The 14516-nt window shown below is 50.3% G+C and overlaps 1 protein-coding gene across 3 annotated transcripts in view; it reads left to right on the forward strand.

The window, feature by feature from the left end:
• Positions 1-2481: 2481 nt before the first annotated feature.
• The window catches only part of LOC125716341 (transducin-like enhancer protein 4), a 46485-nt gene continuing 34450 nt past the window's right edge, over positions 2482-14516 (forward strand). Inside the window, exons 1-5 of one of the 3 annotated variants that reach the window (XM_048988536.1) lie at positions 2482-3253; positions 3789-3886; positions 4629-4692; positions 5204-5248; positions 13033-13095. In XM_048988536.1, coding sequence (XP_048844493.1) covers positions 3209-3253; positions 3789-3886; positions 4629-4692; positions 5204-5248; positions 13033-13095 — 315 coding nt within the window. In that variant the 5' untranslated portion in view covers positions 2482-3208. The other 2 variants (XM_048988527.1, XM_048988545.1) reach the window with 2 other exon arrangements.

Consider the following 14516-nt stretch of genomic DNA (forward strand, 5'->3'; position numbering starts at 1 on the left):
TGGCAGAAGACCCCTTTAGGATCACTGCACCCTTTGTGTGTACTGTAGGCCAGTACTCACCTCTCCTTTCAGGACGGCAGAAACCGATGGGGGGGGGGGGGGGGGGGGGGGGAGTTGGCTCTGTCCATCTTCATGGGCCTCTACCAGAACCTGGGGTGCCCCAGTCATCTCGACATGGTGTCATAATCAACTGGTCACCACGACGCACCACGCAGGCATAGCGGTTAGACAAGTCTGCTTCACATTGCTGACACATACGTCAGCCATTAAAAACCGTGGTTAGAAATGCATGGTATCTAAGCTATTACAGAATGTCATAATAATAATAATAATAATAATAATAATAATAGTAATAATAACAATAATAATAATAATAATAATAATAATAATAATAATATAGGACTTTGTACATAATGATGGCAGATCTTTGTCATTCTACTATAAGCAGTAGAATTTTTTCCCCTGTTTTAACCACCTGCCTCATTGCAGGTCCTGTTTGGGCTGTATTCGGATAAACTGGTGTGTTTTGCCATGACATTATTTGTGGGCTGTATTCATATCACAATGTTTGTCTATTCCATGTCTTAAAATAGCACACAGTATATTGTATTCCATGACAGAATAAACAGGAATTATGTAAAATATGTCAAAAAGCCAATTTCACCAAAAAGGGGAAAAAAAGAATCATTCTACCGAAAAATCTGATGGGAGCCTAAATGTTACAGGTACCGCAACAAATGCTTTGCCCAATTATGCTGGTAAGCCTGTCTTGCTACAAGGCAAAATGTATTTTTTTTTTCAAAGGAGCAGTTACCACTATCCAAATAGAGGCAGCCACAAATATACATTTAAATTGATACAAAATTTTCATGGGAGACTGGCGAAGTTTACTCGGATACATTTCCAATAAGGAAGTGTCATTATTTTTTCAATTACTTCCATCTCTGGTAGGTGGAATGTGGGGCCGTAACTGCAGTCGTTACCCTCCCCCACCGACACACACACACACACACACACACACACACACACACACGCACGCACACACACACACACACACATACACACACACACACCCTGTGGCCAGAAGCTGGAAATCATTCAGACGCGAAGAAGGTGCTGAAAACGGGAGGGAGTTAAACTAATACATTATTCTACAGTGCAAGAATAGCGCCAGCGACGATTTGCGGTGGGTGGGTGGGGGAACGGTCAGGACATCATTTCGGCTGATTGTTTATTTTCAGTATTCTCCAAGAGGGGGGTAAACACTGTCATTGTTGTTGTTAGCGTGGAAAGAGGGATGGAAATGTGCGAAGATGACAAGCACGGCAGAAGAGAAAGAAAATAGTGCACGTCGGAGCTAAACCTTTAATTGGCTAGCTGTTCGTGGGTGGCGAGAGCAGTAAAATTAATAGCGCCGTTCGCGGAGGCGGGGCCACGCTGATATTTACGAGCATGAGTGATTGAAATAATTTGCGCATTAGCTTTCGAAATAAATAATTTAAATATACCTCTCAACAATTAACGTATACACAGAGGCGAAAATAACCGCATGTAAGCAAGTAGTTTTGTAGTTAAATTGCGGTTTTAATTATCACTTAATATGATTCAAATATCCGAATAAATTACGTCTTCCGAACCTAAAACCACACAAGCCGATCAGCATAGAATGATTATGAAGACATTTATATCGTGCTTACATTACGTTCCTACCAAAGGTTAAGTCTGCATTACAGTGTCGGAACGCTTCATGTATTTATTATAAATTCTTGTTTTAGCTATTTCTATCTGACAAAAACGGAAAAAAGACGAAACAATGTATAAGAGAGCGCATAGACGTTATAGCTGTGTAAAGATGTGGAGGTTCTCGACTGGTGTTTTTGATACAGATAAAAGGTTGTTGTCCCTTTAAGAGGACATTCAACACTAATTAACAAGAATTCCGAACGGTGTTAGTAGTCGGCAAAGGACAGTCGAAACAAAATGGGAGAGATTCACTTGTCGTTTCCACTTCCAGCAAGTGAAGTGACCCACGTTACTTTGACTGACAGCTGAACAAATGTTACCCTTGTTCTCCAGCTCACTGCAGAGAGCGTCATGAAAAGGGGCGTTCTGAGGGAGGCGGAGCGCAATGTCGGCCTGCCATTGGATAGTTTTTGACAGGACGTAATGTCCCCACGTGGGTCACGAGTGACAAACTCCTCCTCACACATTCGATTGGCTAAAGAGAAAGTGACTGGCATAAAAATGGGCATGTTCTGTATTGTACTGTAAAATGATTGGTTTTCTTTAATCCTTGCTCCTCCTTGAAGTCTATTGCCTAGCCTCTGAACTGCGCAAGGACACAAGGAAATTGTAGTTATTAAAGGGATGGTGTTTCTTTGAAAACCAGACTATGCTCTGTCTGCCGTGACTACATTACCCAGAAACCAACGTGGCATTCGCTATTTGTTATGAATATATAATATCATTTTAATGACTGGCTGCTTCTAAATTTGGTCAAAGAAGTCATACAACAGCCTTGTTCTTAGAGCTGGAACGGGAGTGCTCAGCGGACGCTACCTCTCAATTCCATGGGATCGAGCTTTGCTGTCTCAGAATATGCAAAATGGACACCAACAATATAGCTATACCTTTCTAAAATAGAGTTCGACTGACAAGAAGACTGGCTTATTATAAAGCAAATAATGAAGCACGCGGAATAATAAAAATTAATGCAGATATATTATAAATAGTGACAAAGAAACGGAAGAACATTCAGCAGGACATAAGGATTACTTTTTAAGACCGACAAAGAATTTTTAAGGGGGTTGGAATCCCTCAAGATTTTTTTTTACTACCCAAATCAATTGCAGCGTAGCAACACTACAGCACGGTAGCTAATAGGGGCGCTCGCTAGGACACTGTCGACTGTGTGAATCGCTGCTGGAAAACTTTGGCTTCTTACAGAAATGTAATGCGCCGTCCGTGAGACATTTCAGCGGAAGAATGTCGCGCCGTCCTTCGCGAAGAGACACCGCCGTAGGATACAGTGTACTGCCTGGGAAAGTGTAGGGCAGATCGCACTTAGCCAGCTAGCTAAAGCGAGAGAGCCCGGTGTCAGCGAGCTAAAGCCGTGAAATTTATGCGCACTCGGCGCATGTGATCGCCCTGCTCCCCCCTCATCTCTTTCTTTTTCGCGTATTGTTGTGGAAATAAAAAAGATATTTTGATGATTCGAGATCTGAGCAAGATGTACCCGCAGGCACGGCATCCGGTAAGTGCGGCGAAAACAAAGCGGGGTGTCCCTTCGCGTGCAGGCGGCCGGGGACAGGAGCTAAGAGGGGACAGCCCCGCGCGCGTCGGTGTCGGTCCTGTCACACTCACGGCGAAAAGCCATTAGCGCAACCTCCCTCTCTCCCTATATGTGTCTGCTTTTTCGTAGCTGCCTCGTTGTGTGTGTGTGTGTGTGTGTGTGTGTTTCCACCCCCCAGTGATGATAGGATGCATAATTAAGTGTGAGTATCCGAATGACAAGGCGGGTCACAGCCTGCCCTATTGTGGCCGTGAAGGTTGGTCTCTCAGACGCGATTATGTTAAGGAGTTACTGATGCGATGACTCCCTTTGGTTTGTGGTTTGCGGACTAAAACGTTTTCGTGTCTGCTGTCTGAGAGCCGAGATGGTTAGGTCTACATTCAGCGGTGCGCGGCGCGCTGTAAGACTCCTTCGATGCAAACTGCCGTCTCCTTTATGCTTTTCCTTAATATTTTTTACTTATTACCCATTTTAATCTGTTCCACTTTCATTACAGGCTCCTCACCAACCTGCCCAGCCTTTCAAATTTACCATATCGGAGTCCTGCGACCGTATTAAAGAGGAGTTCCAGTTTCTGCAGGCTCAGTACCACAGGTAAACTTCCAGATAAATGGCATTTCGCCGCACTCGCTGTAGTTTACACGAGATAACCCATTGATAAACCCCTTTCTCTTTTTTGTATGGTGAAACAAACGGTGCTTTTCTGATTGCGGAGTAATGTTTACGCGTGTAAAGTTTTTCGTAAAGCAATTAAAACGTGTGCTGGCTAGAAGGCGATGGCGCCGTGCGTCCTTTTATTAGGTACGCTATGTTTAGTCTTATATCCCTTTTTAGTTTGTACTTCTGCTACTTTTCATTAGTATGCGGGAAAATATTTATATTACTCGCTCGGTATGTAACATGCATCAATTTTGAGTTTGTCTTTAAGCAATTGACAATGATTAAAACAATAACAAATCCCCTTTTCTGTAAGTTTTACTTACGTTTTTGAATCCGCTTTTTGTGAATTGAATTATTGTGGAAATAATAAAAAAAAAAACTTAAACGGCTTAAATGTGGGGCTTATTTTAAATGTAGCCTTTTACTTGTAAGCAGTAGCATTAATCATACAGTGGGTATTTGTTATTACTGTCATACACAGTTTTAGAAATTTGTGCCGGATGTGCCGAGATGCTGCTGTGAGGGTCTTTTTATTGGGTATGGGGCACCTCTCCCCTGTACCTGTAGAAAGGCAGCCCCTTTCTACCTCCTGCACTTTGTTCCTGGGAATGAAACACATACTCTATTTTAGAGTGCGGGATTTAAAATAATAATGTTCTGCGTCTTCGCTGTGCAGCCTGAAGCTGGAGTGTGAAAAACTGGCCAGCGAGAAGACGGAGATGCAGAGACACTACGTCATGGTGAGTTTTCTCCTGGAGATGGACGGCCTCTCGGCTTGGGTGGGGGGGGGGGCTGTCATATCTCCGCAGCTTCCCCCCTCCTGGGGGGCTGGGCCCCAAGTTCGGAGAGACGTGGTGCTGTCTCCAACCTACAGGCGTTGCTTTGTTTCTTCGGTTTATTTCCCGTCTCTGTCCTTCCTGTCTGCCTGACTGGAGCAAATCACATTAGAGTATAAATTGTGAGAAATGGGCGTGGGCGGGCCCAGTACAAGACCCGGCTTTCCATCTGGGTTTGATGGACAAAGGATCTCAGATTCCGTGTTCCGTGTGAAGCGAGAGCAGCCAGGGAGACTGGCCCCACACTCCATACGCCTGCTGGCTGAGAGTGCATTTTTTGTGCACATCAACATTTTATTAGAATATTATTTTATTTCCTTATTGAATAATTGCTGTCAGGATACGTGTTCTCTATCTTTAAATTTGTTTTGTAAGGTAATTTATGTAAATTAACTAATATCTTCTGTCTTTGTAGTACTATGAGATGTCCTATGGGCTCAACATCGAAATGCACAAACAGGTAGGATCCCAAATTCTTACTATTGACACCCCCCCCCCCCCCAAACACATGTAGCTGTTTTAGGCCCTGCTGTGCTCAGATGGATATCACTGCATGCTAGTGGATGGCATTCAGGCAGCTATGTCTGTTTGAGCAGTATTCCATTTTGGTCGAGTGTGCTCAGGTGGGGTGAGGGTTAGGGTTACTGTGCCCGGGGAGGGGGGATCGCAGACGTCTGCCCTGTGGTCTGCACGGCGTCGGACTTTAGCAGACGTCGGTCTTCCTGCATGTGTGGGCCACCCTCCATCACTGTGACAGGCTGCTGTCCGCAGCAACCGTGCTTCGTCTCTGCGGTCTGGATGTCGCCGAGGTGCTGGCACAGGTGAGGCAGCTCTGTGGGGGGGCACGGCAGGGCTGATCTGGGAGGGGCAAGCTGCAGGGTCGTGCTTCTTAGGGCCCGAACGCGCACACTGCCGCATGATGCACAGATGTATGCTCTGAGTGGTCAGGAGGAACGGGCTTGCACGCCGTGAGGACTGAAGATAGAACTGTTCCCCCCCCTCCCAGCTGTCCCTCCCTGCTTCCTGGTATCATGTGAGGACGGTGCTAAAGAGCTGTGTTTCCCTCCCCAAATTAATTCCCATTATTATTTTTCCAAAGACAAACAAAGGACTCATCACGTTGTACAAATGGGGTTTTACACCCTTGACAGACAAACCCTTATGATCAAACATGCTCCCACGCGCACGCATGCACTCCTGGGTGCGTGTGACCCCACAGACCCCAATCGGCTCAGGGGCAGATCTGTGTATGTTTGTTTTCATAGGCAGATGGTCGTGCTCGCTGCTCCCTGGCAGCCTGGTAACAGGAAGTGGCCTTTAATCCAGTGAGAGAGCCCTGGCCCACCTCGTCCTGCCCCGCCCAGTCCTGCCCCGCCCAGTTCCTGCCCCGCCCAGTCCTGTGGCTCAGCTGCTACTGCTGCTGCTGCTCCCGCCCACCACCAGCCACTTCCTCCTTACTGCATTCTTTCATCTGCTTCTATCCTTTGGGGGGGGGGGGGGTGTGCTCAGGGAGCTGGGGGTGTATACTGGGGGAGGAGGGCATACTGGTAATTGGTCATGCTGATATTTGAGCCATGTTCTTCAGTTTGTCTGGCTGGTGGTCCAAACTCTGTATATCTGTCTATTTTTTTATGTGTTTATTTTGGTGTATCAGCCTGAGAGGCATGTTGCCCCCAATTTAAGGCAGAAGGGGATCCCCAGCTGTCCCCCATTCCCGTGTCGGCTTGTCTTGCCGGAGTCGGGGGAGGTGGTTCTTGATTTATAGGGTGTGGGGGTACAGGTGGAGGTCTCAGTGTCGGCGGTAATGAAGAGGGCCTGTAAAAGTGCCCGTTTATGGGAGGGGGGTGCCGACTAGCCCCCCTGCAGCTCACCTTCTTGCTGCACCCTTCTTCCTTCCCCCCGCCCCCGGTGAAATACGGCCGTCTCTTTAAGCTCCGTCCACCCACTGTCCGCTGCGGCTGCAAGACGTAAATTTAATCGTCTTGCTCTTCCTCGCCGTGGCTTCCCGTTCTGGTTGGTGGGGGTTGTTGTGAAATATTAACTGAATGTAAATGAAAGGGCTGGGATGGGGGTGGGAAGGGGTGGTGGTATGCTGTGACAGACGGCGGCGATGGGAGCGAAGCCCCCGAGGGAGAGCGGCGGCGGTGGCGTGGGCCTCCATTATATCCCATGCCCCCTGGTGCCAAGCGGATTGCCAATACTGCTTGTTTAGCGTTTTCTAAGGGCAGTAGGAGAATCGATCTCCACCCCGAACCAACCGTTTCAGTCGTGGACCGCATTGCACACCGCTGAGGGAGGGGGACCTGACAGATGTCCATCACAGAATAGTAGCGAGGGGGGCGTCGTCTCTGGGAGGTGGTGATGATGAGATGATGATGATTGGGGGGAGGGGGAGTGATGGTGAGGTCAGGGTCATGGGGGCCCACAGCCTGCACCACTATTAATCCTGCCCAGCCTGGGTGTGCGATGGGAAAGGGCGGGGTTGGTCAAGGCGCCACCAGGGGAGGGAGCGAGTCGCTGTAATGTGCAGATGAGGAGGGGGCGTGTAATTAAGTGGGGGGATAATAAGGGACACGTAGGAGCCGACGTGTGTGTGCGTGTGTGTGTGCGTGCTTGCGTGCGATTGATCACGCCCCTCTATTTTCACAGCGCGTGCTCTGGGGGTGAGCGACTTTTAACTAGCTGATTAATAGGCGGTAAGGGGACGCTAATCGGCTGGCCCTAATAAACGGCCGGTGGGGAATTCCGCTCCGTGCCGCGGATTGATTTGCGATGTGTGGCATCCACAGACCAGCCTGGGATGGGGGTTGGCAGGGGCCAGGGGACTGTGTTATAATGAAGCCTCAGCGTGGAGGTTGCCGGTGTGCCGGGGGTTCAGATCCCGATGAATGCTGTGTGGTTGTTTTGCAATTGGGGGGGGGGTGAAGGTGAATCCCCCCCCCCGATGCTGGTGATATTAGGCACGTCACAGCCTGTGTTACTGAACCAGCACTGTTTTGCGGCGTTCCAGGTGAGCATCGCGGCAGTCTCGGGGGGGGGCAGAAAGGGGCCAAAGGAAGAGCAGCATGTGTTCATATATACATATATCATGTCGTAATTCTATGAGACCTGCAGGCAAAGTAAAACACAACACAAACCAGTATGGATTTTTAAATATGAAACAATAGGAGTCTATCGGGGGGGCTTTGTGCGTGAGCCGTCCGCCTTGGTTAACCAAGTTATGCTGCTGTGTTCCCAGCACGCTGGATCAGAGGTTGGGTTTTGGGCCGAAAGAACGGAGACTCCCTCGCCCCCCCACCAATGCTGTCGAAGGAGGATAGCCTGGGAAAGCTGGAAATGACTAATTGAGCACCGCTGTTTATAGATCGCACTCGATTGTGGTGGTTTTGGCTATTTCGGGCGTGGGAGGGGGGACGCGGCGGACCCATCAGGTAGCAGTGGTGTAGCCGCAGTGAATTTCCTGTTGTGTTTTACAGTCGACTTGTTTTCATTTCGAGCCGCATTTCACACGGAGCACTGCTCCTCTGCACGTAGCCTCTGGCTGATAAGTGCTCATGGGGGTGGGTGGGTGGGGGGGGGGCACCACGCTGCAGCCCCTTACGTCAGGAAGCTGTTAGCATGCTGGGCGGCTTTCTGTAATTTGTGACATTTTATTTGCCGGTAATTCACCCTTTGAGATGTGAGGGCGTGTGTCCTCCCTCTCTCTCTCTTCCTCTCTCTCTTTCTTGCCCTCTCTCACTCAATCTGTCACTCTCTGGCTTATAGAGAGAGAGAGGGAGAGAAAGAGAGAGATTTACTGTGACTGCCTGGATGTGATTGAGCTTGTTGAGTTAAACGTCCTGGCTGGTTGCCGAGCGCCTTTCTGCGTCTCCTCGCAGGCCTGTGTGACTTCACGCCTCTTTTCATGCCATCTGGTCACATCAGGTTGACCTTCGATCGCCTGCATCTGGGCAGTTGATTGGTTGATAAAACCGGTTCCCGCGCCTCACATGACGGGTTCTCGGCCACTGCCAGCTCCACGTGCCCTTAAGGTGACGGTAATGTCATCTGGTAATGTAACTTGGGTGTTTAACTTGTGTGACTTGGGGCAAGCACGTACTCACTTCATTACTGCTGCAAAGCCCTGTCGGCGTTAATTAGCCATTAAAGAGCTGGCTTGTTAGAAGTCCTATTCATGCTTTTCGCATTTATTTTTCTGAAGCGTTGTAGTCATCATCTTAAAGGGAGGAAAATCTCCTGTTGGTTGTGGAAGGACCTGTTCTCCGCGCCTGGTGATGGCATGACTCTGTAGTGAGTCATTGACTCTGGAATTGAGCTCGGCGGGGGGGGTAACCGTCTTCAAACGGGTCACGTACGTGAGGGTGTTTATCTGGGATGAAGAATGCAGATCGGAGCTTGGAAGTTTGTTTTTTCCTGGGAAAGAAGGAATGTACAACTGTCTTTGGGAAATGAGCCAGGAGTGACCCCGTGTGGCAGGGAGGAGGTATAATGCTGCTATTGTTTGCAGCTCACTGGGTGTGCACTTGCTTTTTATAATTATTGCTGCCTGGTGACCAGTGTGGGAGTGTCTGTTTTGTATTTTATTTTTTGCTTCCCCCCCTCCCCAAAATGCAGGTAGCAGGAAATAAATATGGTCCTGGGTATGAGAGAGGAGGCAGGTGGTGTGTGTGGGCGACACACCGAGACGAAGATGGCGTTGCAAGGAGGCCGATGGCTTTATTAAAATGCCCCCCCGCGCAGCTTAAACTGAAAACACATGAGGATGGTCCATTTAAAATGAATGAGAAACACACGGTTTTAATGTGCATAAAAACAAAATACAAATGGCCCAGACCATCCCCTAAGTGAAGTCCTTCCTTTTTTATTTTTTAATAGCCTCTGTTATGAAACACTGGGAATCCGTATCCGTTTCTGCATTGGGGGGAGATTGGTGGAGGTCATCCCTGTTTGCGGGATGAGACCCAACACCCTCTGTACATGCAGATTATGGGCTTCATGTTCGTTCGAGAGACCCCTGTTTCAGTTGGCCCCATCGCCTTGCCACGAAATGGCCGCGAGGCACAGCAGACGAAAACAAGGCCTGATTAGAGCATGCTCATTAGCAGGTTGGGGATACACTCCAGCCGCCTTGCTAGTCCTCCCCCTCACCGCACCTGTCGGTAGGGTCCGTGTGTCTCTGTCCCCCGGTACCCGTAATTACAGCGCTGGAAGACATGCTCCCCCGGAGGCAGAGGAGCTTAACGCGCCCCTGGGTAACACAGCGGGACAGCGTGTTCTTTCTTAAATGCAAATGGAGGTCTTCAGTAAATAAGAGAACAGGGTGTGTGTATGTGTGTGTGTGTGTGTGTGTGTGGGAGTCCGTCTCTCAAGGCATCCTGAATTATTTTTGTAAATGCTGACCTCTGAATCCCAGTCTCTGCTTGTGTATACCCTGTGGTGGCCTAACATTCCATTCACAATGTAACTCCATCCTGCCGTGGGTTCCAGAGTCACGGTGATCCTGCGCTGGATATGCATTTTGGGTAGTGGATGGACGCCGACCAATTACAGGGCTTCTAGCTGACTGGATGTCTGGTACTGTCCAATCAGATTTCCTGGTATAGGTGCCTGCTCCATGCTGCTTCCCTGCTCCTCCCCTCATGCAGTCTGTTTACTGAAAACGCTCCTATGCTTTAGGGATAATGGCTCATCTTGCGCTGACCTCTTCCCCGCTTGCTATTCCCAGAGAGAGATTCCCAAGAAAGTCCTTTCATCCTTGCTTGGTCTCCATGTCCCATAGCCTGTCGGGGCCTGACAGTGAAGGGCGTGTCCCAGGGGGCAGTCGTGCCCCACCCTGTGTGTCCCTGTGCATTACCCATCCATCAGCCCAGGAACCTCCTGGATGCTAGTGGGTGGCTGTGTTTCGGTGGGGGGGGGGCGGGTTGACTAACGGGCCTTGTCATTGGCTCAGTGTTGCAGCTGCAAACGTCTATCGATTTGTTAACACTCTTATAAATCCACTCTGGCTTCCCAGGAAATGTTAATTAACCCACAAAATTACCCAGTAATATACATAAAATGTAAATAAAAATAAAAAAAACAAAAGGTGGGGGTCTTGTCTTCATGACCCAGCTTGCATCGGCCAGCCAGGACCGGGAGCTTGACTTGAATGTCCTCCTACCCACCATGTGATCCTCAGGCTCATTCTGCATGTCCATCTGACGGATGCCATCAGAATTTCAAATGTGGGGGGTATGGGGGGGCTGCTGTGTGTATCTCCCTCCTCCCACCAACCCTTTCTCTCCCCCCCCCCATAACTTCCCAATGTTCCGAAAGCCGAGAACGACGTCTCTGATGAATTTGCTTCTCAGCCCTGAGCTGTCTGTCTGCCTCTCATCAGAGCATGCTGGGCGGAGGGAGGGGGGCATGCTCTGCTCTGCTGAGCAGGGGAGAGGATTTTAATAAAAGACCTGCCTTGGGCTGTAATGCATCATTTTAGGGCACCTAATTACATTACAATGACAAATATCAATAGTGACAACAGCAATAACCTGCATCCCGCCACGGCCTGTGCTGTACCGGGCGGGGGGGTGGGGGGCAACCAGAAAGCCGGGCATAAAAACCAGACGTGGCCCCCAGCTGTTCGGTTTAAACTGCATCTCCTTTTAAGGTGGGAGATTGGCCATTAGTATTAATATTTAATGCTTTTCTTTCCACTTTTGGCAGACTTTGATATTGTCTTTGCTTCTTTTGATATGCGCCAGTTGTCTGTGACGTATGGGGAGGTGATGTATTCCTGCTCTTCCGGCGGGGGTGCGGTCACCTGGGGATGCTGGCCATTTTCAGTAGATTAGTCCCGCTCTGGGGTACCTGAGATCATGTGAAATGCTGTATCGTGACTCCTTATTTTGCCCCGTCAGTTGCCGTGGATATGCCTGCCAAAGGTCAAATGTAAATTCATATCTGAGAATCAGTGAAGCGTGGTCAGCTGCATGGTTATATGTGTGGCTGAATCCCGGACCGTGTAAATTTAGCGTTAAACAGAACTCCTGTGAGACTAATCCACAGTTTCATGTGTGAAGACGACTGTTATGGGTGTACACAGGGGCGGGGCCTCAGAGGCCCCGGCCCCAGCTGAAAGCCGATTGGCCCCAGAGTGCCCCTCTTCCTGTCACTCATTGATTCAAAACGTATCATTGGCTAATGATAGGGTTCATCCCCTCTGTATGAATTATAGCCCCTCAAATGCCTACCACATTAAAATATCCCAGAGTCACCCCTGGATAATGATCATGATGACATCGAGTGTCTAGTGAGATAAGTCTTGTGGGTCAGTTTGGCAACGTGTAAATCTGATGAATCGTGACCCATTTGAAACGATTTCTTGCTGCGCTGTTCTGTCTCGGTGGTTTGTTAGTCTCAGTACAGAGGATGCTTTCCTATTGTGTGATGAGCTCAGTCCTCGGTGTGCCTGGCGTGAAGGGAGGTCAGGAGCAGGCCGGCTGTCAGCTGCTAATGCTGTGCAGCGTCCTTAAAGTAACAAGAGAATGTGTCATCTTAGCCTTTTGGAAACTTCCACTGTCACCTCGGAATTTTCAGTAAACATCCAATATACCCATGTATTTGCTGAACTCTAGCACACCTTGTTTGGCTAATCAATACCTCATGAATTTACTAATTAATTGAGTTGGAGTTGAACTTTAAGAAATCTGGTTTTTGTACCAAAGCTGTGTTCTGGCCAGCCAGCAAGAAGTCAGTTTACTTTTTGGAAAACAGAAGAAACAGTGGTTATTTTTTATTACATTTCGGTTTATTTTTGCATATCCTAATGTTAAAATGTGTTTTTTCTGAGAAATTCTGCACCTACTGCCCAGATAAATAGATTTAAGTGTAAATTCTTTGGTGGTCTAGAACTTTGGCGCAGTGTGTGCCGGAAATATGTCATCTGACAGCCCCTCTGTAACAACGAATGTTGAATGCTCAGCCTTGCAAGTCAAGTGTTATGAATGAGCACACAGTTCCCAAGGAAACTGAGGAATTTCTATCTACAAGGTTGCATTGTGGGATAGGGGAGGACCTCCTGGTTACAGATGTATACTGGGGTTTAAGCCTGGGTCCACATGATGACGTGGTCGTTACTGGAGTGAGAACAAGCACAATTTGCCTTTGTGCATTGATATGATGAATGTGTTTGTAGGTAATATTTTAAAAATGTTCTCATTAATGTGAAGGACATGATTTTCTGAATTGTATTTTTTCTTTTAGGCAGAAATCGTCAAGAGACTGAATGCCATCTGTGCTCAGGTGATACCATTTCTCTCACAGGAGGTGAGTGCCCCCCCTAGAAAGAGTGCATGCACCCGCACCCGCTGGCACTGTCCCGCAGGCCTCCCGCAGCCGCTGGCACTGTCCCTCACGCCTCCCACAGCCGCTGTCACTGTCCCGCAGCCGCTGGCACTGTCCCGCATGCCTCCCGCAGCCGCTGTCCACTGTCCCGCAGCCGCTGGCACCTCTCTCACGCCTCCCGCAGCCGCTGTCACTGTCCCGCAGCCTCTGGCACTGTCCCCGCATGCCTCCCGCAGCCGCTGGCACTGTCCCGCAGCCGCTGGCACTGTCCCGCAGCCGCTGGCACTGTCCCGCAAGCCTCCCGCAGCCGCTGGCACTGTCCCGCAGCCGCTGGCACTGTCCCGCAGCCGCTGGCACTGTCCCGCACGCCTCCCGCAGCCTCTGGCACTGTCCCGCAGCCTCTGGCACTGTCCCGCAGCCGCTGGCACTGTCCCGCACACCTCCCGCAGCCTCTGGCACTGTCCCGCAGCCGCTGGCACTGTCCCGCAAGCCTCCTGCAGCCGCTGGCACTGTCCTGCAAGCCTCCTGCAGCCGCTGGCACTGTCCTGCAAGCCTCCTGCAGCCGCTTGCACTGTCCCGCAAGCCTCCTGCAGCCGCTGGCATTGTCCCGCACCGCCTCCCGCAGCCTCTGGGCACTGTCCCGTACCCGCTGGCACTGGTCCCGCAAGCCTCCCGCAGCCGCTGGCACTGTCCCGCAAGCCTCCCGCAGCCGCTGGCACTGTCCCGCAAGCCTCCCCGCAGCCGCTGGCACTGTCCCGCAGCCGCTGGCACTGTCCCGCAAGCCGCTGGCACTGTCCCGCAGCCGCTGGCACTGTCCCTCACACCTCCCGCAGCCGCTGTCACTGTCCCGCAGCCGCTGGCACTGTCCCGCACGCCTCCCGCAGCCGCTGACACTGTCCCGCAGCCGCTGGCACTGTCCCGCAAGCCTCCCGCAGCCGCTGGCACTGTCCCGCACGCCTCCCGCAGCCGCTGGCACTGTCCCGCAGCCGCTGGCACTGTCCCGCAGCCGCTGGCACTGTCCCGCAGCCGCTGGCACTGTCCCGCAGCCGCTGGCACTGTCCCGCAGCCGCTGGCACTGTCCCTCACGCCTCCCGCAGCTGCTGGCACTGTCCCGCAAGCCTCCCGCAGCCGCTGGCACTGTCCCGCAGCCGCTGGCACTGTCCCGCAGCCGCTGGCACTGTCCCTCACGCCTCCTGCAGCCGCTGGCACTGTCCCATTTGAGGGTGATGATGGACTCAACTGGACAGTAGTGCAACAGCTGACTTTCAAAACCTGGAGTAATGATAAATAGCAGAGAATGTCAGTGTATATAAATATTACACAGCTTATGTTATGTTGAAGTTTTAGGAAGGATTTTATGAGACGTTTCAGACAAGATGTCTTAGAAAGCAGGCAAAGTGGCC

The sequence above is a fragment of the Brienomyrus brachyistius genome, chromosome 2 (genome assembly GCF_023856365.1).
Source record: "Brienomyrus brachyistius isolate T26 chromosome 2, BBRACH_0.4, whole genome shotgun sequence".
Taxonomy (NCBI): domain Eukaryota; kingdom Metazoa; phylum Chordata; class Actinopteri; order Osteoglossiformes; family Mormyridae; genus Brienomyrus; species Brienomyrus brachyistius.